A 25,860-nucleotide genomic window follows, 5' to 3' on the forward strand; every position below is an offset into this window, starting at 1 on the left:
TGTGAGTCAACAGCTTTAGTACTGCACAATATATGGTTTGTTAATTGCTTTCACAATGTGCTCTTGCACTACTGATAACTGTAGAAGTGAGTAAATTATAGCAGAATTTATAGCAGATGTTTATTACATTGTCAACTTTCTGAACACTCGACAGAATGAAATTATCTTTTTCTCAAGGATCACTGATATACTTTTGGAGCCTCCATTATGACATGTTTCCAAAATCCAATAGAAACTATTTCACAGCTGGTAAATAAGTCAATAGTGTTCTTTAATAATTTAGACTTGATTGCTTTCTCCACACAATGGTATCACTCTGGCATTAGTTTCTCACATTTCCTTTAAAAGCTCCCCAGTCATGAATAAGCAGGCCAGCAAAGCGGACAATTAATAATATATTGTGGTCATGGCGCATTACATGGAGATACCGCTTATCCCTGTGCACTTTGAATGATGACCTTGAGCAATATACTGGGGCCAAAGTATTGCACAGCTGTGTTATAATCCCAAGAATGTGGATACGAGGTGATATATAGCAGTACACTATTAGATAATCCATCAGTGCACTCGCCTCGCTCTGATTTGCTGGAGTACAGCAGGGTTTTAAGTCATGAGCTGAGTAAAAGTGTCCATTTGGAGCAGAAGGAAGTTCACATGCACACTATTCATCTTGCTTACGACGACTGCAATAATGCTGCTATCTACATACTAAAATGAAGAACGTGTGAAACTTGGTCTACAATTGTTCAATTATTTTGCATACGTATATATATATATATATATATATATATATATATATATATATATATATATATATATATATATATATATATATATATATATATACAGTGAGGAAAATAAGTATTTGAACACCCTGCTATTTTGCAAGTTCTCCCACTTAGAAATCATGGAGGGGTCTGAAATTTTCATCGTAGGTGCATGTCCACTGTGAGAGACATAATCTAAAAAAAAAATCCAGAAATCACAATATATGATTTTTTAACAATTTATTTGTATGATACAGCTGCAAATAAGTATTTGAACACCTGTCTATCAGCTAGAATTCTGACCCTCAAAGACTTGTTAGTCTGCCTTTAAAATGTCCACCTCCACTACATTTATTATCCTAAATTAGATGCACCTGTTTGAGGTCGTTAGCTGCATAAAGACACCTGTCCACCCCATACAATCAGTAAGAATCCAACTACTAACTTGGCCAAGACCAAAGAGCTGTCCAAAGACACTAGAGACAAAATTGTACACCTCCACAAGGCTGGAAAGGGCTACGGGGAAATTGCCAAGCAGCTCGGTGAAAAAAGGTCCACTGTTGGAGCAATCATTAGAAAATGGAAAAAGCTAAACATGACTGTCAATCTCCCTCGGACTGGGGCTCCATGCAAGATCTCACCTCGTGGGGTCTCAATGATCCTAAGGAAGGTGAGAAATCAACCCAGAACTACACGGGAGGAGCTGGTCAATGACCTGAAAAGAGCTGAGACCACCGTTTCCAAGGTTACTGATGGTAATACACTAAGACGTCATGGTTTGAAATCATGCATGGCACGGAAGGTTCCCCTGCTTAAACCAGCATATGTCCAGGCATGTCTTAAGTTTGCCAATGACCATTTGGATGATCCAGAGGAGTCATGGGAGAAAGTCATGTGGTCAGATGCGACCAAAATAGAACTTTTGGGTCATAATTTCACTAAACGTGTTTGGAGGAAGAAGAATGATGAGTACCATCCCAAGAACACCATCACTACTGTGAAGCATGGGGGTGGTAGCATCATGCTTTGGGGGTGTTTTTCTGCACATGGGACAGGGCGACTGCACTGTATTAAGGAGAGGATGACCGGGGCCATGTATTGCGAGATTTTGGGGAACAACCTCCTTCCCTCAGTTAAAGCATTGAAGATGGGGCAAGGCTGGGTCTTCCAACATGACAATGACCCGAAGCACACAGCCAGGATAACCAAGGAGTGGCTCTGTAAGAAGCATATCAAGGTTCTGGCGTGGCCTAGCCAGTCTCCAGACCTAAACCCAATAGAGAATCTTTGGAGGGAGCGCAAACTCCGTGTTCCTCAGTGACAGGATATAAACCTGACTGATCTAGAGAAGATCTGTGTGGAGGAGTGGGCCAAAATCCCTCCTGCAGTGTGTGCAAACCTGATGAAAAACTACAGGAAACGTTTGACCTCAAACAAAGGCTACTGTACCAAATATTAACATTGACTTTCTCAGGTGTTCAAATACTTATTTGCAGCTGTATCATACAAATAAATAGTTAAAAAATCATACATTGTGATTTCTGGATTTTTTTTTAGATTATGTCTCTCACAGTGGACATGCACCTACGATGACAATTTCAGACCCCTCCATGATTTCTAAGTGGGAGAACTTGCAAAATAGCAGGGTGTTCAAATACTTATTTTCCTCACTGTATATATATATATATATATATATATATATATATATATATATATATATATATATATATATATATATATATATATAAATATACACTAATTGCACTACTTGGTCACTTTGTAGGCTACAACTAGTGCTTTTATTTCATGCATTAATAGGTACAATATATTATGCACAATACATGATGTTATGAGTGTATCAGGTACAATAGCATCCACTAACTAACTCATTTATCAAACACATTTCTACTGTTGGTCCTACATAAAGTACCTAATAAAATGGCCAGTGAGATTTTATTAGCAAATACATGCATTATCATTTATCAATTTCGTGTACTGTATAAACAATGGACAACAGGTTGGGGTTTGGCTATGCCACCTGACAGCTCCAGAGACTCTTTCCTCATTCCAGGTTATCTGGTTTCCTCCCACCCTGAATAAGCATGCGGGTAGGTAGATTCTAAATTTAGTGTGTATGTGTGTGGTGCTCTGCAATAAACTGACATCTGGTCCTGGGTGGGTTCTTTACGTACCTCTTTAAGAGCTTCTTAAATTAGCACTTCTCTGTAAAAAAGAACTTACTATCTATTCATATTTCCAGTTAACAGTTACTAAAGGAACTGAACATTGGGCCACCCTTGATGAAAGCACCATGTGGAGAAATACAGACTGGCACAATCTTTAATTATGAGTTTGTTCTCCAATGTGGGGTTTTGTACTTTTTGGCATTACGCCCTTGAACTTATCATATATGCCTCTTCTCCACATTGATTTTTTTTTATGAAGTGGATTAAACATAGTGACCACCATCGGTGACCATGCAGTAACAGAAATATGATTTGCTCCAATCATTTAGATTTGCATCATAACTTAATTCTGTAATTATAATATTTAATAATCTGACACCTGGTCCTGGGTGGGTTTCTGCTTCATGTGCCTTTTAAGTTAGCACTTTTTTTCAACTATCTATTTGTTTTACTATCAGAGTTGCAGTAATAGCATTCGTAGTAGCCGGTGTCCCAGTAAACCAGTAGCAGCATGTGTTTATTGATGGGGACTTGTAGGACTTTGTAAGACACTCTGAGTAATGGGCGTAATGGCAAATGTAAATGATTAGTGTTCCTAGGATATGGTTCATCAAGATCCACCTCAACCCTGACCTACTGAAGATGAATGACTTCATTACCAGGATAAAGTGATGTAAAATACCTGTGTCGTCCACTGTATGAAGCAGAGATTGTAAAAGTACACACATCCTTCACCTAAGTAGAAGTACAGATACTCATGTTTTAAAAGATTCTGGTAAAAGTTAAAGTACTGAATATACTTTTTTACTTAAGTTAATAGGTTTGGGGTCTGACGTGTACTTAAGTAAAAAGTAGCCATTACTACTACCTGTTTTAGTGTCATGCTGATACCTGGACCTCATATTTTATTGATATATTAATACAAAAAAAGCTTCATATTTTGATAAATGTATCCAGGCTGAACATCCACCATATAGAACACAAGCAGGGAAAAGATGATGATGATCAATGCACAGTGAAAATAAATAATATGACATGACACCAAATAGATTCAAACTAATGTTTTGAAAATGTAAGAAGTAGAAAGTACAGACATTTGTGTAAAAAAAAAAACCCAATGATTATGAGTAAATGTTAAAAGTAATTACAATGTTATGAGTAAAAGTAAAAAGTTGTAAATATTGAAGTAAAAACTCTGAATTATGAGATATAAAGTATGAATTAAATCGAAAGTCTGGATCATGACTTCTACTTGTACCGCGCTTTTTTTCCCCCGCAGGTAAAAATCTGCCAAAGGTGTGCTGGGCCACGCCCACTCGGCAGCACTCGCGGCCAATCAGATCTCAGCTTCACTTTAACACTCATTTCCTGCTGTGATCGGCGCGTGAGCGAGAGTCGCTCCTAAGCGCTGCTGCATCTACTGCGATGTGACGAGAAATAATAATAAACACCGCGGTTTTCTCCCTCCTTCACCTCCGTCTTCTCCAAGAAGGTCACATACTGCGGAAAAGACTAAACTGGTCGCGAGGTCTTTCACACGGTAAGTCACACCAGGGCGATGTATTATGTAATAGGAGAGTCATCAGGAGCCGGACAGGGAAACATTAGAGTAGCTCGCGCGCCGTTCACGAACCCCCTCATGTATAATTCAGTTTTGGTTTTTGTGCGCGTGCGGTCGGGCTGAAGCGGCGTGTCTCCGTGCTCTATTTACTCCCACGCACTGAACAACAACAACAACAACAACAACAACAACAAAAAAAGAACTTTATTAAGAAATGCGTGATGTTTATCTGAACAGGACGCATTACCGATTACAAACGGCAGGAGAGCGTGCACGAGTATAAAGAAGGACACGCAGTGCGCGTGTGCGCGCGCGCTATGGCTTGCTGGCTGATTGAAGAATCCGCAGTGAACTTGTGTGTGTGTTTGTGTTTTGCAGTGCTGTCTCCGGTCTTAGCTGCACAATCTGGTGAGGAATAAAATGAAGTGGGAACACGGTATGGAGTGAGCGCAACAACTCTGAAGGTCTGGCCCGAAGCTTTGCACGGCGCTCGTGGATGTTCTCAGGAGGCGAGGGGAATCCCGAAACATCTAAACAAACGAGCACGCAATCTCTCTCTCTCTCTCTCTCTCTCTCTCTCTCTCTCTCTCTCTCTCTCTCTCTCTCTCTCTCTCTCTCTTTCTAAACACTCCAAACGGGAGTGAATGCTCTCCATCATCGGTGCATGTCTGTATCCTGCGTAGCTGCATTGCTCGAGCAGCAGGAAATGTGAACTCTTGGCAGTGTGTCCCGGGAGCGAATGAATGTGTGTGTGAGTGGAAGAAGCGGCGGAATGGAGCGCACGGAGCAGGAAGCAGAAGGACCGCACGGGCCGCAGAGGCTTCGGCCCTCCTCGTACCGCGCACTGCGCAGCGCCGTGTCCAGCCTCGCGCGCATCGATGACTTCGTCTGCGAGAAGATCGGCTCGGGCTTCTTCTCCGAAGTGTTTAAGGTAACATCCGCACCGTATCCGGTTACCGTACACTCTGTGAAATAAAGCCCCCCCCAAAAAACTGCACTTTACCCCTGCCACTGCGGTGGTGCTGTCAGGGGTTCAGTCCATTTAAACAACAAACAAAAAGTGCACTTTTTCATTTGTCTCTTCAACACACTTTAAATGAAACCTTTTAATGGCAAAAGCTTTACAATATTCACATTTCCAGTTAAAAAAATCTACAACACATTTGTGCACTCTTGAAATAGGACAAATCCAGTGTGGCCCAGTATTGAATAGAGATTATACTCCACTATGGGCTTTTACACTCTCTGGCATTCTTCCCATGCACTCATCTATGCTTCTTCTCCACTCTGACTTTTATGAAGTGGCTCTAACATAGCATCAGTGTCACGAGTTGCTCCAATCGTTTAGATTCGCACCATTAATTCATACTTTAATCGCAGTGCGAGATAAGAGCATCACTATATATCCGTAGTGATATGTGATGTGATGGGCTGCATCCTGGACCAAATAGAATGGTCCTTGAGGAAACATTTATTCACAGTCAAATGTAAACAGCTGTAACTCCTGATCAAACTCTACTTCTTATATTGTTTTATCATTGGCATATGGTTCCTTGAGTAAACCAGACCTTCCCTTGTTTATTTTGTGCATGACCTCCTGATTGACACTGTTGCATGCATGAAAAGACCTAATAGTCAGAAGTTCCATAAATTCAAGGAAATGTCTGCAATGATGCACAACATTTTAAAAAGTGGGACCTCTTGATGAACATCTCGCTATAACACATAACACAGGTCTATATACAGACATCAATCGGATGCTATTTATCTGTTTCTGTATTGTTTGTATCCGCTCAGATTCTACTTGGTTTGGGTTTGTTTTGATATATTGAATGCATAAATTGCTGACACAACAGATTTTGCACATAAACATAAGACACAAAGGCACGGCTTTTCTTGTCCTGAGCATTTATTTGCGAGAGTGTTGGCAGGGAAAGTGCTGAAATGTACAGGACCTATATTAGGAATATGATTCGTAAAAACTTTCCTGTTATGCTTTTGGTGTTTGACATAATTTGGCAACAAAATTGTCGAGAAGGTCGACTTGTATAGATGTCCATGTTGCGTATTATGGGATGCTCAGATTTCTGATGCGGTCCTGGGATCATGTGATGCTCATGTTTTAATGTCACACTAGAGTCTGCAATTTATTTTCGAAATAAATGTAATTTGATATGCAATTTCTCTTTGTGTATAAATTGACGGGTAGTGGCTTAATCAGCTGGATGATAAAGAGATAGGGCTTTCTAACTTCAAGAGCTGATTTAACGATTTTCCTAATAACAATGCAAAAATAATATTTTTTTATTTCCACACTGTCACACAGTTGTGGCCACATTATTTATTTCAGCAGGTAATTTAAGGGGTATAACATCAATTACACCTTTTCATGTGCCATTCATATGCTGCTCTTTGCATATAGTCCATTGTATCATTAACATTTTTTTTTGAGTGGGTGAAATGATCATATATGTACATGTTCATATCTCGTTTGAGTCCTGCAGTAGATATGTAATATATTTTCTGTTGTTGCAGGATTGCATATGAGATAAGTGTGACTGCTCTGTCAAGTTTCTTGTTATTTAAGCAGGAAGTTTATCTGTTGCCAATGTGGTGTTGTATAAAACTGCATTAGCAGTATGATTGCAGTGTTGGGCCTAGTTGCAGGTTTGTTAGTGCTGCTTCACTATTGTGTCACAATCCATCAAGAAATAGACACCTGTGCACTGCTGAAATAAAATCTTTTTAAAACCTTTGCCCAGTGGATGTGAGTGTAGTTGGGAAGTTTTACTCTATACTCTTTAGCGTACCAAGATGAGTGCTTGTTCTTTCAGTCATTCGAGATGCATACTATTTTTATTTTTTTTAATAATACTGAGAGTGATGATGTAAGAGGAAAAGATGGAGAGATACCTGATGACAGGCTATGCAGGTGCTGTTTGTGTGGGTGGACAGTTTGGGGTTTGGATGTTTATGAAGGAGTGAGAGAAATATGAAAAGCATTTCTATTCACCTTCAGCTTGCTGATCTAGACTATCAGATAACAACACCTTCCTGTTATTCAAACCCTCCACACTGCAGATCACCTCCATTGATGTGTCAGTATTAGTGGCGTAACGTTCACGTATTCGTACCAAGATTTTCCGGTACAGGGCTTTCGATTCGCCACACACGTGTACCTACTGCAATCATTTTTACGTGCGGAACATAGTTAAAATCTTAGTTCCCTCAGGAACATATTACATGGCGGACTGCATGTTTGTTTACTCTGCTTATCGCACTTTTAGCGCATACATTTTTTTAATTATTATTAAACCTGAAAACATCCACAACAATGCCAGGGGTATAAAAAGTTAGCGCAGTGTCACTGTTTCTACTCACTACATACTAGAAATATGATGTGTTTTGCCCATCACTAGCCTAACCGCTAACCAAGAAGTGGCTAGCAGCTAATGCTAGCACTGTGGATTCTTTAATATTTTATGTCCAGATTTAAGAATTTCTTTTTAAAGTAGAAAATCCTGGCAATTGGATGGAAGGAATGAAGACATTTGTTAAAGTGTGCTGAAATAATTAGAACAGTTAAGTAGATCATATCTTTAGAAAATTAAATATTAAATGTAAAACATGCACACACATACATACACATCTGTATTACTCATGTGGGGTTTAACAAATGGTAAATATTTAATTTGATTTATCCATTTATTTAATTTCATTTGATCAATTTAATTTGTGCCAATTTAATTGATTACTCAAATTAATCAATATAATTAAGTTAATTGCATTCATTTGATTTATTCTATAATTCTTTTTTTTTTTTTTTTTTATAAATGATCAAATCTTTTTTTATATATATTATTTAACCAAGCAGCTATTTTATTTAAAACTCTTTAAAAAATCTAAACTGCTGGTGTTCACAAATGTTAATAATAATAATAATAATGATGATGATAATAATAATAATAATAATAAACTGCAAACAGACAAGCAATTTTATGTTTTGCATCATCACCAAACCCCCCCAACACCCCCCCCCCACACACACACACACACCCACACACATATGCACCAGTTAATATTGGTGTGCTGATAATTATAATATAGAGGGGAAAACCTGCTAAATTAAAATCTAATGTAAACAAAAAAATGTACTGAAATGAAAGAAAAAGTGTAGAATTAGTCTGAAACCAACTCTAAGCTCATGGATCTCAACTTTCATCTCTTCTTCCGTTTATAGAGAACAAAATCATTAACTATAAACACGCTGTTCTTTTCTATTTAATTTTAGCACAGACAATAATCAGGTGATCAGTTGGACAGTGATGGACAGTGGTCAGGGTGTGTGTATGTTGCAATCATTTGTTTTGCTTAAAAAATGATATATTCCAAAATATTACTGAATTACTACAGTATTTCTTATTTGTTTGTATTTCATCCTTTTATATTTATGTTAGGACAAAAATAAATTGGGAAAAAAAAATTATTTAATAAACCGGATGCTTTTCAACAGTTAATGACTCGATTAAATATAACTGTTTGTGCCTGATGCACTTTTAATATGGAAAGAAAAAAACGCAAGAGGACAAGGGTAAAGCAGGGTGACGCAAAGGCTGGAAAAATCCAGATATTCTGAGTTCTGCATTTTAAGAATGTAAATGAACCAAAATCTATTTCTCCATACATTGATCCCTTTTTCTCATCTGTTTTATAAAAACAGATTAAGTTTCCAGAGTCGACATCTGGAGCAGAACTTGCAGAATAGATGAATTTATAGAATACAATTATATCGAATCTTTTTTTTTTCTTTCTTTCTTTCTTTTTTTAATTATTGTCAAAATGTAATTAAGTGAATTTTTTTCTGACTGGTGAATGTCAGATTTATAAACATGATGTGGTGAACCATGTACACTAAATGAAAATTATAAATATTTTTTGGAAGAATAATGAAATAAAAATTATTAATACATTTCTCATTATATTATCCGAAGAAAAACAGTAATAAAATAAAAAGCTGGTTTGTGCAGGTTGCGTGGTGTTTTTATTTATTTTTTTATTTTTTTAATTATTTTTATTTTTTATGAAATCTTTTACAAAATTACTTTAATTTTATAAAAAAAAACCAAAAAAAACACTTTCACTCAAAGTATTTGAAATATGCCTCATTTATCTTATTTTGTGAATTCGAGGTAACAAAACAGATATTAAATAAGATCTAAATAAAACCAGTGCATAATCAATCACTATTTTTATCAAACAATCTGCATTCGGAGAAGTTAATATGGATGGCCACATGCTTTTAAAAAGCATTGAGTTAGTGGCAGTAAATGGAAGTTTGACCTCTTACGATGTTATAAGAAGCACAAACTCTTGACTCATTGCTAAAAATTCCTGCTCCACAACATGATCTACATTATTGTCTGTGATCTCTGAATACATTGCTCTAGATTCTATCATTTATTGTTTCTGCAAATTCTTCCAGAGTGGACATTTCTTCCTGAGAAAAGACATTGAATTTAACTTTTGCTCCCAGGTTAGGAGTGTTAGATTGGTAATACTGTGTAGTTTAGATCATTGATATTTGGTATTGTGAGATTTTGATTACTAAACTTTGTGTGATTAAACAAATGGAGAACATTTCATTAATAAGTAATTTTTCTTTTGTGCAGATTTCTTTATTTCCTACTTTTATTATTTGAAAAGGAAAAAGGCATCATAATTCATGTTTCACTTTTCAGTTGCACTAATTAATTTTTTCATTGACAAAATGATCAATGCGGTTTTTTTTATTGTTTTTTTTGTTGTTGTTAATAGAACAATGATGACTGGAAATGGAAAAAGACCTGCTTCTAAAAACAAAAGTAAACGTTGAGCTGAGATGAAGTTAGTCCGGATGAATCCGTGTAGGCACAATATGAGAAAACTGAAAACTTAAACTGAAGATGGATGATAATGTTAGTGCTTCTCTCTAATTGCACGACTGTCTGGCTGTAACGTATCAGCCATTCGGCCAAATGTGTTTTATTCTTCTGTTTGATGAAACGATTAAAGATGAATATAATTTTAAAGACTTGGGTGAAGTATATCATTAATAATGAAACTGTATTTTGTTGTTATTTATTTAGTTTTTTGGCCCGTCATTACATAGTTCTCTGTGTTTTCAGACAGATATTTATGGAAGAAGCAGTAACTGAATACAGCTCCAGCATGCTCAAGGAATTAAGATGTGTGTCCTCTCGGTGGAAAGAATCAGGTTCTGACTTAAACAAGCTGTCTGTGATTTAGCTTACACTTCCTTTAGAGAGATGCTGAAAGACTGTGAGGGTTTGGGCATATTCTCTAATCTGTCCAGCCAGAAACTGGAACTCCATATGGATTTGTGTGGAATTCTACGATTATGACCAGTCATTTGTAGTTTTTGTGTGGGTTTGTGTATCGTTACACGTCATATTTTGGGTGAGCACTGTCCAAGTTCCAGTGAAAACACACCAATAATCTCTGCTTCTTTAACCATAACTTCTACCTTAAAGTCTAATGTGAAAATCTCTATAGTAGAATAAGATAAAAAGCACAATGTGTTTTGTTTTTCCTCCATTTTTGTGCATTTGATCTGCAAACTAACTACAGGTAAGAACTACATTTTGTAAATGAGGAACTGTGGAAACTGCGTAACTTCTCTTGGCCAAATAAGCACATATTTAGTTTTTGAGCAAAAAAAGATATTGTATTGTGAACACAGAAACAATTTTTTTTTTTAAATGACATTGGATCTGTTTTTAGAAAACCTTTTTTTTTTAATGTGCTATCATTAAATCAACAAGAATTGTTTAATTTCCAGTAGAAATGTTTTCGAATTCTAGGGTTGAAGTGGATCTTTGTGTGCTGGGGTTATGCCACTTCAGGAAAATTATGACATGTTTGTGGAAGATGAGTTCCTGTTGGCTTCCTGCTGTAGCCTGCATGACTCTGCTGTCTTTAAATATAGATCCAGCATTGTGTAGTAGGGAATTTTGCTTGTAGAGGAAAATATCACAATCCCATCAGTCACATGTCTATGGCAGGAGCCTGGTCTGTTCCATTGGCTGGAGATATGTTGTGATTGGAGAATGGAGCAGAGTTTTGCGCTTTTGAAAATATTTGTGGGCCCGTTTTGACACGAGTTGCAAAGGAGTTTGTGTCCCTGTCTGTTGGTCTCTTTCTCTCTCGTCTGGGCTTGCACTGCCAATGGTGCAGAAATGAGTGTGTGCATGCGTGTTTAATAATTTCACTGTAAAGTCTCCATGCTTTGTGTATCTGCATATTGTGAGCTTGATGTGTGGGGTGTGGCACAGATGGAAACTTTTTAAGGTAATATTGTTCTTTCACTATTTATCAGCCAGATCATGACTGTGACTAGAAAGTCACACAAGCAGAAAATCCTAATCACTGCATTATCTGTGCTTTTAATCATTGATTATCATATGAACTAATGCAGCACTTGCACCTTTCAGATACGTAATTGAATCCATGTCTAGCTCCAAGTGTGAGAGTGAACAATGAGAGGAATCCACAGTTTATCAGATGTGCCTGCAAACGGAGCTTGAAGCAGCACATTGCAGATAAAGTGCATTCTCAGAAGCATGTTAATGCAAATACTTTTTTTCATTGCTGAAGCTTCAGATGTTTTAGTGTGTTTGCATGCGTTTCATTAGTGAAACCTTCTCTTTGTTTTCTATCTGTAGTAACTTGATCTTCCATACGCAACCCACAGCATTTTTTCTGAGTATCTGATTAATTTTACGCAGAGACGTTTTCCATGACTGAGAACATTTGCTCGTGTTGCGGGTTCTACCTGTTTTGGTTTTGTTGTTGTTGTTTTTAATTGAAGGCAGCAACAATGTCATTAGGTAAATGTAATATAATTGCACGTAACAAGCCACACTTTCATATCATAGGCTTCATGTTGACTTTACAACTGATTTTACTTTTTAAAAAAATTTCAGACTTCTCAACTAGTATACCGTAATTTTCGGACTATAAAGTGCACCCATATATAAGCCGCACCCACTGAATTTGACAAAGATTTTTATTTTAAACATAAATAAGCCGCACCTGTCTATAAGCCACAGTGTATGTCTACACTGAAACTAATGAACTTTACACAGGCTTTAACGACAGTGTCTGTTACACTGGTGAAATATGTTGTGGCTCCGTTAAGAGCAGAGCGGCATTTTGGGAATAGCCTGGCACAGCATTTTTCCGCTATTACTGCATGTGTGCAAGACAGAGGAATATGTCCTTATTATTTTCTGATGCTCATTTCTAAGTTTCTTGACTAACCCGTAACGCTGTTGCCAAGAAAAATAAAAAAAAAGCACGAGTTTTGGAAACCTGTCTGTGCTTATATGATTTCTGTTGCAACTGGAGTTAGCGAGCTCTCCCTTCACCCAGACTCAACGCGTTACAACGGCTTGTATCTAAACAGTAGCCTACCAAGAAAGTCATTGTTCACTGTCTTCCTCCTTCCTTTCCTTTTCCTTTTGGCATCTGCATGCGTTAAAAAAAACAAAAAGCCGTGCAGCTCAGAACACAGGTGAGGTGCGTTTTTTTTTTTTTTCGTTTCCGTTTGGAAATTTCATTGGTCTAACGTTATGTCGCTCAGTTTTTTGGCTTGAAGTTTGTGAAACCGGGAAAAACCCAGGAAAAATTCATAAATAAGCTTCGTTGTTTAAGCCGCGAGGTTCAAAACGTTAAATGTAGGGCAGTGCAATTAAATGTATTTTATTTGGGATTATAAATGTCGCTTAAGTGACATTTGTGTAAAAAAAAAAAAAAAAAAGCTGTACAGTAGAGTTTTTTGGATTGATTCTAGGAACTTTGGTTAATGCACGCTTGTCTTTTTATTGTTGTGTGTATGTGGTGGGGGGGTTGTTAGATAATGCACTTGACATTAGAAAATGTAAAAACACCCTTGCTTGGAGTTTATCGCTTGTTGGTTTGTAGATACTTTTAGTTTAGTAGAAGTAATCGCTTTAGTTTAAGTATTTACATTTTAGCTTCTGGTTGTTTGGTTTACATGTGCTAGGCTTAGTACCGTATTGTCAGATTAGCAAAGAAAGCTAACTGAACTAACCAGAGGAGGCAACAATCTCTGCTACTTCCTTCCGAACTTTATTTGTCCACGTATTGCCTCTGTACACAGTTAACAGTTGGTAATGTAGAAGATGCTACATTAAATGCTAACTGATGTGTTAAATAATGTCAGCTAACGGAACATTTTAAATGTAAAATGTTATCATATGTATAATCTTTTCATTGATCATAGTAAATCAGCACAGTACTATAGTTTGTCATATACAGTGGAACCCGGTTATGTCGATGTCCTAGGGGGTCGCCAAAAAGCATCGAGGTAACCGAAGATCGAGATAAACGAAAATCAAAATGGCGGCGGTATATTAATGTGCTTGAAATTTCTTTATGTACATGATGTGCGTTAATGAATGAGAATGTGCATGCACGTGTTTTTGAAGGTTTTTTTTACACAACAGCGTTGCCGCGATTTGTTTGATAAAGGCATGCTATAAAAATACATACAGTACATGTTTATCTGTCAGGAATCCACCTGCCACGCCAAAGGGGGCCGAAGGGGGTGTGGCAGGTGGATTCCTGACAGATAAACATGTACTGTATGTATTTTTACATACAGTAAACATGCTTTTTGGCGACCCCCTAGGACATCGACATAACCGGGTTCCACTGTATATGACAAACTATAGTACTGTGCTGATTTACTATGATCAATGAAAAGTGTTTTCTCGGCCGCTTTCTCTGAAGTTCCCGGCTTCAATCGCACACATATGGTGCTCGTTTAGCATCATCACCAGCTCCTATTTAAACTTCCACACCCTCACTGTCCGTTATTGTTGGTATATGTTGGTTCACGGCGGTCGTTGTTATCGCTCATGCGTTTCCCGGTACGTGTCTTCCCACCGGCACTCTTTTACCGGCTGCTCTTTTCTTCCCAAAGCCGCGCCGCGCCCCTACTAACACTACGGACACTAGCACTAACTAACAGCAGAGATTCACCAGTATACAATACAACACCTGTAGCAGCTGTAAGGTTTGATTTTTCCGCCACTTCCGCGAGTTCTTCTGCGGCTGCACCGAGATAACCGACGTTAAATAGCAAAATTTTCCCCTCCTTGTGCTCGAGATATCAGGGTTCGGCGACATAAAAAAACATAACCGACATAACCGATAAAAAATGCTTAGAAAAAGCGAGAATTTGGCGGTTCCACTACAAAAACGTTGACTTAATAGGGTTGTCGAGGTAACCGAGGGCGAGATAACTGGGTTCCACTGTAGTTATAATTTAGTCACGTTGCATTGGAAAATGTAATAATTGGTCTACAGCGAGGCTTAACCAGTAATCGTGACCTATGTAGTAAATGGTAAAGGCGTCTTTAAAGCTGCATTGTACGATGTGTTTTTTCAAAGCAGATGATCAGTAGTACTAGTGCTAGAAAGCTGTGTTTGAACTGGAGAGAATGAGATGATTACTGTAGAGGTTTGCATCACCCTTAGCCTAAACACACACACACACAGACACAGGGACACACACAAGCAAGCGTAAGTGCAGTGTGATTACAGTGACTGTCTGTGGGTGTGATGCCCACCCTCTTGGGATTAGACTAAACAGTCTGAAGCAATATGAGAAGCAATATGAGAGCAGTCCCGATGAAGCTATGTGTAATCTTCATGTACACACTTTGATATTCGCAAATGGTACGTGCGTGCATTTTAAAATCTCTGTCCAAGTGTCACTGTAACCCTCGTAATTGGAGCATCGGTCACAGGATGCTTTATTCCGGATCGGAAAAAAAACGCCTTGTTCTTTGTTTAATTAGGCCTTAAAGGTTGGTGGCTTATGATGATGGTGGACCTGCTAAAAATCAATATGAATGGCGTGAACATACAAATGGTTAAATGCAACAACTATTGTTTAGTTTGCTGAAGAAGGTTTTTGGTTGAATGTTGTGTAATATTAATAAGGCAGATGAGGTTCTTTCTTGGCTTAGTTTTCTTACTTCTCTGTGAAGCAGCTATAATCAGTTGTTCCTTCACCAGCCAGTGGGTCGTTCTTTTGTCGGTGCTTTTTGTCACTGTTATAAAAGTTATCTTCATGTGATATTGCAATATTGATAAGATGTCGTCCCATTGTCCAGCCTCAATGAAGAGGCTCTCTCACCACTTTTTTATTGCACTTATGACCTTTTCTCACTTTACCCAGGGTTTTATGATGTGTGGGGGGGGGGGGTGTCAGTGAGACGGTTATGGTGCAAGGCGGGCAGCCTGTCAGATGTTATGAATTGGAGGATGTTCTCACATACTCTGTGTGAGGTTTGGAGGTTCATGTCAGTCCAGGGCCGGGCTAGACTGAATTAATATTAATAATATTGATATGATGAATTACACTCGCTTAGCACTTTATCCTAAACCACCTTTGCTCACAACACAGCTTCAATTATTTATGGCGTGAAATCCACAAGTTGTTGGCTGCAGATCTGGTGACTGGGAAAGCCACAGAAGAACATTGAACTCCTTGTCATGTTCATGAAACCATTGCGAGATGACTTGTAACGTGACGATGATAATGATTTGCAACATGGGTGCATGATCATGCTGAAAGAAGCCATTAAAAGTCAAGCATGTGGTCAGTAAAAATATTTTTAAAAGACTGAGGCATTGAAGGCCTGATTGGTATTAACATTCCCGCAGTGAAAAGAAACAAAGCCGATAATCTGTGGATTTGAATCACATAGCTGACATCTGCTTAAATAGTGATTCAGATCCCGTTTAGTATTTTTATTATTTCTGCACTGGCGCTAATTTAGAGGTTATGAAAGTTCCTGTTTATTCACAATGTAATGTTTTAGCTGCATTTCTTCAGTTTCAATTTCCTAAAAGGTCTGTAGTTCCCCAAGATTATCTGTTAATATTTACAGTAAAATTTAGCAGTTCTGTAACTGTAGGCAGACCCGGTACTCAATATCAGTAGTCCAGGTTTTCAGTGACCTGCAATGATATCTTTGTTGAACATCATGCTTGTTTACTTGGGCTCGAAAGCACCCCAGTTAACTAAGAAATATTGTGACGTAGTAAATGGTCATGTCGTGAATCTCATGTTTGTTGTAGACACACTAGAACAGAAATATAGGTGACAGTAAGTTGCAAACGAATAGAAATGAAGTAGAACTAATTGTTCAGATGTGGAGAAATCCTGTCCCATATTCCTGCCTTTCACCTAGTGTTGCTATCATTATCAGGTGTGCGTGTGTGTGTCTCTCTGGAGATCTCTGCCATCCTGCTGAGTTTTGTTCTAGCGACTAAACACATTTATCCTGAAGGTCCTGAGGAGATTCATAACCTGCTTTTGCTGTGGATTTCTGGGCCATTAAAGTGGGGAAGTGAGACAGTTCTGTCGTTCTTTCTTCAAGCTGTTGCTAGTGCCTGTGCGAGTGCATGCACACACTTATGTGCACGTGGTGGTGTTGAGTGTGATTCTGGAGAAAGGGCTGTTAAAAACATGGTCATGTTAGACATGCACAAGACAGGAAAAGGAGGATGTTGACTCTGAGTCATGTGTGTAAGTTAGTCACACACACACACACACACACACACACACACACAGAGCACTGTTGCCCTGACAACCAAAACATTTAAATAAGTATATGTACTCTCATGAGACCAGAAACATCATGAAAACCCTTTTTAAAAAGAAGGTTTTAGCTAAAATCTGTTATGTTCTGCCTGTAACATGCTAACATCAATATACTTTATTATGTTCGGTTTTCATTTTCAGTTACTTTATAACCTTACTACAAAGCTAATGTGTAAAAAACTGTCCAGTAAACCCAATTGCAAAAACAGTCAGAATAATTTTAGAAGATGGACTGGAGCTAAATATGAAGTTATATGTGTTTATATACTTGGTGTACTTGCTCATCAGCTTCTGCACATTTTTTACTGTCATCGTCCCTATATTTATTTCCTGCACACACGTACGTGTATGTATGTATGTATGTATGTATGTATGTATGTATGTATGTATGTATGTATGTAATATAGCGTGAGTGGTAGCTTAGCGGTTAAGGTGCATGGCTACTAAACGGAAGGTTGGTGGTTCAAGCCCCGGTATCGCCAAGCTTAGGCCCGTAACCCTCTTTGTGCTCCATGGGCGCCGTATTATGACTGACCCTGCGCTCTGACCCCCACTTCTGAGCAAGCTGGGATAAGCGAAGAATGAATTTCACTTTGCTATAATGTATATGTGACAAATAAAGGTGCTCTCTCTCTCTCTCTCTCTCTCTCTCTCTAAATATATATATATATATATATATATATATATATATATATAAATTAGATCGACTACTCATTGGTTGTCCATTTTTTTTTTTTTTAAGATAAATTAATACTTAATATTGTGGATGCTTGGATAATTCTTGTGGTTCAATCAAACTTTATTCTGTTTGAAGACAGCCTATGTTTGATGTTGGAATGAAGTGTGTGTGTGTGTGTGTGTGTGTGTGTGTGTGTGTGTGTGTGTGTGTGTGTGTGTGTGTGTGTGTGTGTGTGTGTGTGCATGCACCCAGCTGCAATAGACATCGATGGACTCTTTAAAGTGTCTGTCTGTGACAGGAAGCCATGCATCAATATCTTTTTCTCTTTCTAGGTGAAACACAGGGTGACGGGGCAGGTGATGGCACTGAAAATGAACACTATTGCCAGTAACAGAGGCAACATGTTGAAAGAGGTGCAGCTCATGAACCGTCTCAGCCACCCCAACATCCTCAGGTTCATCCACCACACACTGTGCTGTATGGGCATCTGGAAATGCCAACATAACATCTACTCACCTCAGGATGGACTTTACTAATCGAAAACATATACTTGAGCATATAAAGGATTTTGAATGTTAAGCCAGGATTTGAGCGATCACTAAAAAATTCTATACATTTCAACAATAGATTTGCATACGAGCAGTCTACATTAAACAGATTGGTTAGTTTGACGTCACCAGTGGACTCAATAAAATAAAATTTCATGATGTAAAGGTTTGTTACATTGTATATACAACCTGATTTCTTAAAATGTTGGGTTGTTATTTAACTTTATAGAAAATGAAAACTAAAAAGACTTTCAAATCACATGAGCCAACATTTAATCACAGTAGAACATAGAGAAAAGAACATGTGTTTAAACTGAGAAATTTTACACTTTTATGCACAAAATTAGTTCAATTCAAATGTGATGTCTGCTACAGGTCTCAAAAAAGTTGGCCCAGGGGCATGTTTACTATGATGTAGCATTTCCTCTCCTTTGCAGTATGTGGTTTTGCATTGTCCTGCTAAAACATATTTTGCTCCAAAACCTTTATATACCTTTCAGCATTCATAGTGCTTTCCAAAACATGCAAGCTGCCCATGCCATATGCACTTATGCACCCCCACACCATCAGAGCTTTGCTGGCTTTTGAACCGAACACTGAAAACACGCTGGAAGGTCTCCCTCCTCTTTAGTCCGGAGGAAACGACGTCCCCGATTTCCAACAAAAAAGTCAAATTTGGACTCGTCTGACCATAGAACACTTTTCCACTTCGAAACAGTACATTTGAAATGAGCCGTGGCCCTCAGGACACGCCGGCACTTCTGGACCATGTTCACATATGGCTTCCTTTTTGCATAATAGAGCTTTAGTTGGCATCTGCAGATGGCATGGTGGATTGTGTTTACCAACTGTGGCTTCTGGAAGTTCTCCTGGGCCCATTTAGTAATGTCAATGACACACTCCTGCTGATTAGTGATGCAGTGTCTTCGAAGGGCCTGAAGACCACAGCATACAACAAATTTCTTCGGCCTTGTCCCCTACGCACAGAGATTTCTCCATTGTTTTGAAAGTATTCCACAATCTTTTTATGTACACGTTCACAGATTTTAGAGCCTTTGCCCATCTTTACTGCTGAGAGACTCTAACTCTCTAGGACATTTATTTTATAGCTAATCATTTTACGGACCAGATGTTAATTGACTTGCTTAGTTGCAAGACATTTTTCCAAATTTCTGGCTTCTTCAGTCCTTTCTTGCCCCTGTGCCAACTTTTTTGAGACCTGTAGCAGGCATCAAATTTGAAATAATCTTATTTTGTGCATAAATTGTACAATTTCTCAGTTTAAACATTAGTTATCTATGTTCTGTTGTAAATAAAATATTGGCTTATGTGATTTGAAAGTCTTTTAGTTTTCATTTTATTCAAATAAAAAAAAAAATCCCAACATTTCCGGAATTTGGGTTGTAAATATGGACATGTATGCCGATGGTATTCAAATATAAATGCACCCATTTCCCGAAGCAGTCATCCGATATTTATTATACATCAATTAACATAAAAGGTCATGCAATCTGCCTTGTTCATAGGAAATTTAATAAAACATTAATATTTCGCGTAGATCAACTGTGGAAAAAAAACACCATTGAAAGTTAGTCGGTGACTTTCACCACCTGATGATTACTGATTTGCATGTTGCACGCAGTCAGTGATCAGATTTCAAACGTGCTTGATTAGACGTGTTAATGTACATATGTGATTCAAATTTGGTCAGGATGCAAACCAGACATGAGACAAAATAATGGGTGAAGTCCATCTTTATAAAGTGGTTACATATTCTATTTGATGAAACTAAAATGTTTGATATGTTCCACTTGTATGAAATTGTTGTTGCTGCTGTGGTGGTGGTTTTTCCATTTAGTTTTAGCTCTGCTTCCCCGTAAACTCCATGTAACTGCCTATGGTGTAATCTAAAATTGTTGTGACAGCTGCTTTTGTGCCAAACAATCAGACTAATGCAAAAATAATAATGTACACGATGCGCCATGTTATTCACTAGATCTCAGCATATTAAAACAACACCTTTTCTATAGCTTAGAATATGCTGTTTATTTATTATTTAAATGCTTGTCATTTGTTATTTGCTGTTGGCTTTCACTAACAACCAGTCACCTCTTTAAATATTTATCCCCTGTATGTACAGGTGAGGATAACATGTAATGACACATTCTTCACTCATTGTGTTGTGCATTAAGAGTTGGAATCCAGCCAAGGTTGCGGTTCAGCCGTGGCTCCCGGTGTATCAAAGTGTAGCGTTGGATTAGTGAGCAGATACGGCAGCTAATATCCGTCCTGGTGAAGCTGTCTTAAGATAACATTTGACTTGGGTTGGAAAACTTTGGTTTCCATAACTTGCCACAACTTGTGCTGTTTTGTTTACACACCCACATTATCTTTGTGGCTGTTCTTGCAAGAACATGTAGGTATTATTGTCTTATGTGAAATACTGTGTGTGTGTGTGTGTGTGTGTTTGTCTTCTTAGGTTTGTGGGAGTGTGTGTACACGAGGGACATCTCCATGCTCTTACAGAGGTACTGATTTCGCCATACACATTTGCGCATTCAAACAGTGCTAACATTGTCAATGTTAGATATCTTTTCTGTACCAGCTCTCTGCAAAAAATAATAGTAAATTGGCTTCTCCCCAGTAACTGCCTCCAGTCTCTTGAGCCTACAGTTTTCAGCTTGTTACCTCTGCCTTGAAAAGATGTTTATTTATTTATAATAAAAAAAAAAACAAGGTGCTTTCATATGCTTTCTACATGTTTATTTGGAACTTCTCAAGTACAGACCTGTTTCCTATTTAGTACATATATAACCCACAATTATAGTTCCAGGATTTTAGATGACATTTTTGGCATTTAGCCGATTCTCTACAAAAGTGCTTTGATCAATGAAACTGTTAAATATAAAGATTTCATTCCGCCTGAGGCGCAGGAGCATCACAGACACCTTTTTACAGCTGGAATCTGATTACAAACATAATTCATTAGGATTAGGTTCGTTTCACTGTGGCATGCAGCTATTCAACATCTTGATCGACGTCATGTCCTCATGCTTTGCAATTAGACACCAAATCGAGATGCTTTGCAGTGGCGCTTCTATGAGTTTTTGGGATATAAGTCAATTTTTCTGTCCTTTATCTTACTCAGAGGAAGGAACTAAGACAGTGATAGAAAGCGAGGAAAGGAAATTAGAAAACACAAACAAATTAATAACACCTGATGATCAGGCATTGCCTTCTGCTAACCAACATATGTTCTCTGTTAAATTGATGTGGATATGTTAAATGCCATTAATGTAAAGGGGCAGAACTGAGAACTTTTTTATTTGTTTTTATTTGGTGTGCATCTTTTCTGTGTGTAGTACATTAACGGTGGAAACCTGGAGCAGCTGTTGGAAAGTGAGGTGTTCCTGTCCTGGGCAGTGAGAATGAGCCTCGGCCTGGACATTGCACAAGGTCTGCAGTACCTCCACAGCAAGGGGATATTCCACAGAGACCTCACCTCAAAGGTATTTACACACACACACACACACACATACACATACACACAATACAGCTGTTTGAACATCTAGATGTGTTTTTATATATATATATATATATATATATATATATATATATATATATATATATATATATATATATATATATATATATATAATGTATATGTATGTGTGTGTATACAGTACAGACCAAAAGTTTATATATATTATATATACAGTACAGACCAAAAGTTTGGACACACCTTCTCATTCAAAGAACTGACTATGAAAATTGTAGATTCACACTGAAGGCATCAAAACTATGAATTAAGACATGTGGAATTATATATATAACAAAAAAGTGAACTGAAAATATGTCATATTGTAGGTTCTTCAAAGTAGCCATCAAGAGAATGCCAGGAGTGTGCAAAGCAGTAATCTAAGCAAAAGGTGGCTACTTTGAAGAACCTACAATATGACATATTTTCAGTTGTTTCACACTTTTTTATTATGTATATAATTCCACATGTGTTAATTCATAGTTTTGATGCCTTCAGTGTGACTCTACAATTTTCATAGTCAGTTCTTTGAATGAGAAGGTGTGTCCAAACTTTTGGTCTGTACTGTATGTATATGTATGTATATGTATAATATCCATATCTCACATTTCAGCAACCATTTTACTAGTTCTCAAGGGATAATACTATAGAAATGAAACGAATATATTTTAAAGTAAATGTCATTATGCAGTTTTATAGCAGTACATATTTACTGTCCTCTGAAAATAACTCAACATACAGGCAACAAAAGTGAGTACACCCTAAGTGAACATGTCAGAACTGTGTCTTTATTTAGTTTGAGCACTATTATTATGTAGCACTGCTTTAATCCTCCGGAGGCATGGAATTCACCAGAGCTGCACAGGTTGTTGCTGGGATCCTCTTTCACTCCTCCATAAGGACATTCTGCTTGAGGATGCCTCAGAGGTGCTTAGGTTCAGGTCTGGAGACATACTTGGCCACTCAATCACAATCACTTTCAGCTTCCTAAGCAAGGCAGTTTCTTGCTGTCATCTTGTGTGTGTTTGGTGTTGTAATTATGTTGGAAAACTGTTGTTGGGCCCAGTTTCTGAAGGGAGGGCCTGTTCTGAGTAGAACCCGTCTTGGAAAACCTCTATATGACCCTGGTTACTGTACTGTAACTCGGTTTCAGGGTGTTATAGATCTTCTTATAGCCTTAGCCATCTTTGTGAACAGCAACAGTTTTAATTCTTAAATCCTCAGAGAGTCTTTGCCATGAGGTTCCATGTTGAACATCCAGTGGTCAGTATGAGAGAATTGTACTAAAAGCACCACATTTTAACTGCTCTAATACAAGATACACACATTTTTATTGTTTTGTTAAGCAGACAAAGACATGAGCATGATGAATAGGACATCGCTGTTATCGCGGGCTGTATGTTGGGTTATGTTATATGGTGTGTTTGATACTGATTTTCTTGTCTGTGTAGAATTGTTTGGTGCGTTGGGAGAATGACGTTTGCACTGCTGTGGTTGGAGACTTTGGCCTGGCAGAGAAAATTCCAGATTATAGGTCAGTGAGTTCCTCTTTTAAATTCTTCAGTGAAGTGTGTGTCCTCATGTGAAATGCCATGCTTGAAACGTCTTTTCCAGTCATCCATTCTAGGCTATGAACATTTTAACTGTGTACCAGAATACTCACTCAGCCACGTTGCCTAAACACATGCACCCATATAAAAAGTATTCCACATGCTCAATACGAGTCATCTGAATTGCATGAATATTATAAAAAGAGCACAAATATGAAGAGAGAAATTGCAGAATGCTGAGAAATTAACATGTATATGTTTGCCCCCTGGTTCTGTAGCCGGTCAGCATTCAATTTGTGGCCTGTGTTGCCTATAAAATGTAGCCATCAGAATTAAACCAGATACTGTACCAAATCAAATTGTTATGCCTTCACTGTCTTTGCATTTAAAACGTTTCTTCTGATTTCAGGTCATATAAAATAGTTTGATTGTGGACTCCAATGTACTCAGTAGTAATAATTCAAATAAAAGATATTTATGACATGCATGGAAGCGATGCTAATGTTTTTGAAGGCCTGGTCTGCTTCGGGGCATGGGGAGGGAGAAAGGAAGTGTTTGGGAGCAAGACCGAGCGAGTGCATGCTTTTCTTTTCTTTGTTTTTTTGAGTAAACCAGAAATGTCCAAATTATCATCCCCTTTAACCAAACACATGACAGTTACAACATGAATTGCTCTTTGCAGAGATAATGTGTCTCTCTTATACAGGCAAATTATTCTGAATGTTGCACAGTGAACGTTTAACAGTCATAATTTATGGCCTTGACATTTACTTGTAGTGAATGCATTTGCTCTTCATCTAAAATTTCCCTTTACATACGATTAGACACATGCAGACATTCAGTAGCCTCCACAGTTATATAATACTGTTGCTGCACAGGCCATTTCCGTTTTGCTTTTGTGTATAACTTCCTAATGTTTTCATAAGTGTGTGTGTGTGTGTGTGTGTGTGTGTGTGTGTGTGTGTGTGTGTGTGTGTGTGTGTGTGTGTGTGTGTGTGTGTGTGTGTGTGTGTGTGTGTGTGATTGCCTATGAGCAGTACTTATTATGCTGTTATTGGCTATTTTATATTGTTCACAAGCCTTTGATTGTCTGTGAAACTGTTGGGTGTCTTAGGTAGCAGGTACTCTGAACTGAAGTGTGTTTTTCTGTTCGTGTGTGAACACATTAGGAGGGTTAGATGCAAGACTTTTTGGGAAGCTTTCCTAATAAGGTCAAACTATTCCAGCATGAGGCTGCAGACTGGCACTGTTCCTCCATCAGCACTTCCTCAAATAGTGTTTACTCTACAGCTTTCCTACTCTGAACTTTTCTCTCTCTCTCTCTCTCTCTCTCTCTCTCTCTCTCTCTCTCTCCCCCTCTATCTCTCTATCTCTCTATCTCTCTATCTATCTATCTATCTATCTATCTATCTATCTATCTATCTATGAATCTGGCTTCCTGCTCTCCACTCTTTTACTTCCCATTTTCCTACTTCTCTCTAAGGATTGATGATGTTGCTGAATTTATTTATACTGTGTTATTGAACTTCTCTAAGGAAGACCCTTTCAGCATATTCTGGTTGCCTGTTTTGGTGATTGTGGTGACTGCTATTTCGGACAGTTTCGCTTCTCTTTCCACACCAACATCTTCACAGATACTTACAAAATGTGCATTCAAAGCAAACTGCTGAATTCACAAGTATACTGTGACATTGGTCAGCTCAATGTGGGTAATACTGCAGAAAACATTTAATCTCAGTTCTTAAAAATGTTTTCTATGTTAGAGTAATGCATTTCATGAAGTACAGAATGCATCATGATGCACTAGGTCTAGGTGCTCCTTTTAGCAAAAAGAAATTAATTGAATTGTTAACTAATTAATTGTTTTTCCAAGATGTGGCAAAAAATACAGTGAAATGGATTGAGATGGAAATTTGATTACATTCGTCACTTCGTCTGAATACATCAACATTGACCTGTTTAAATTCATTTCAAGGTCAATAGTTTATTATGGACAAATTAGAAAAATAACAAAAAAATGATAAAGTATAACAGTTTAAAGCATAAAAGCTTATGTGCTAACAGCTAACTGAGGGTCATATAGGGGGAATATTGGACACTAATTAATGTCTACACTGATGTATGCTGTAAGATATTAAAGAGCTTTCAGCTCAGAAATACTATCCGAAATGTCTAATTTGTAATATCAAGCAAACTTCTGGACAGAACTCGACACATGGTTTAGTGCAGCTGTGTTTGCAGAATAAAAGAGAGATTTTGCTGATTATTACAAATTAACTTTGATCTTTTATAACACATTGTTATAATAACAATCATCTAAAATTTGTGAAC

At 37.8% G+C, this 25,860-nt stretch overlaps 1 protein-coding gene across 4 annotated transcripts in view; it reads left to right on the forward strand.

The window, feature by feature from the left end:
• The first annotated feature begins 4,311 nt into the window (after nt 1–4,311).
• Nucleotides 4,312–25,860, forward strand: part of tesk1b (testis associated actin remodelling kinase 1b) — a 35,676-nt gene continuing 14,127 nt past the window's right edge. For all 4 annotated transcript variants that reach the window (XM_083541582.1, XM_083541583.1, XM_083541580.1 and 1 more), the window contains exons 1-6: nt 4,312–4,493; nt 4,893–5,445; nt 18,226–18,347; nt 20,921–20,969; nt 21,804–21,950; nt 23,431–23,513. In XM_083541582.1, coding sequence (XP_083397708.1) covers nt 5,254–5,445; nt 18,226–18,347; nt 20,921–20,969; nt 21,804–21,950; nt 23,431–23,513 — 593 coding nt within the window. In that variant the 5' untranslated portion in view covers nt 4,312–4,493; nt 4,893–5,253. The remainder of the gene's footprint in view (nt 4,494–4,892; nt 5,446–18,225; nt 18,348–20,920; nt 20,970–21,803; nt 21,951–23,430; nt 23,514–25,860) is intronic.

This window comes from Silurus aristotelis, assembly GCF_946808225.1.
Source record: "Silurus aristotelis genome assembly, chromosome: 5".
In the NCBI taxonomy this organism is placed as follows: Eukaryota; Metazoa; Chordata; class Actinopteri; order Siluriformes; family Siluridae; genus Silurus; species Silurus aristotelis.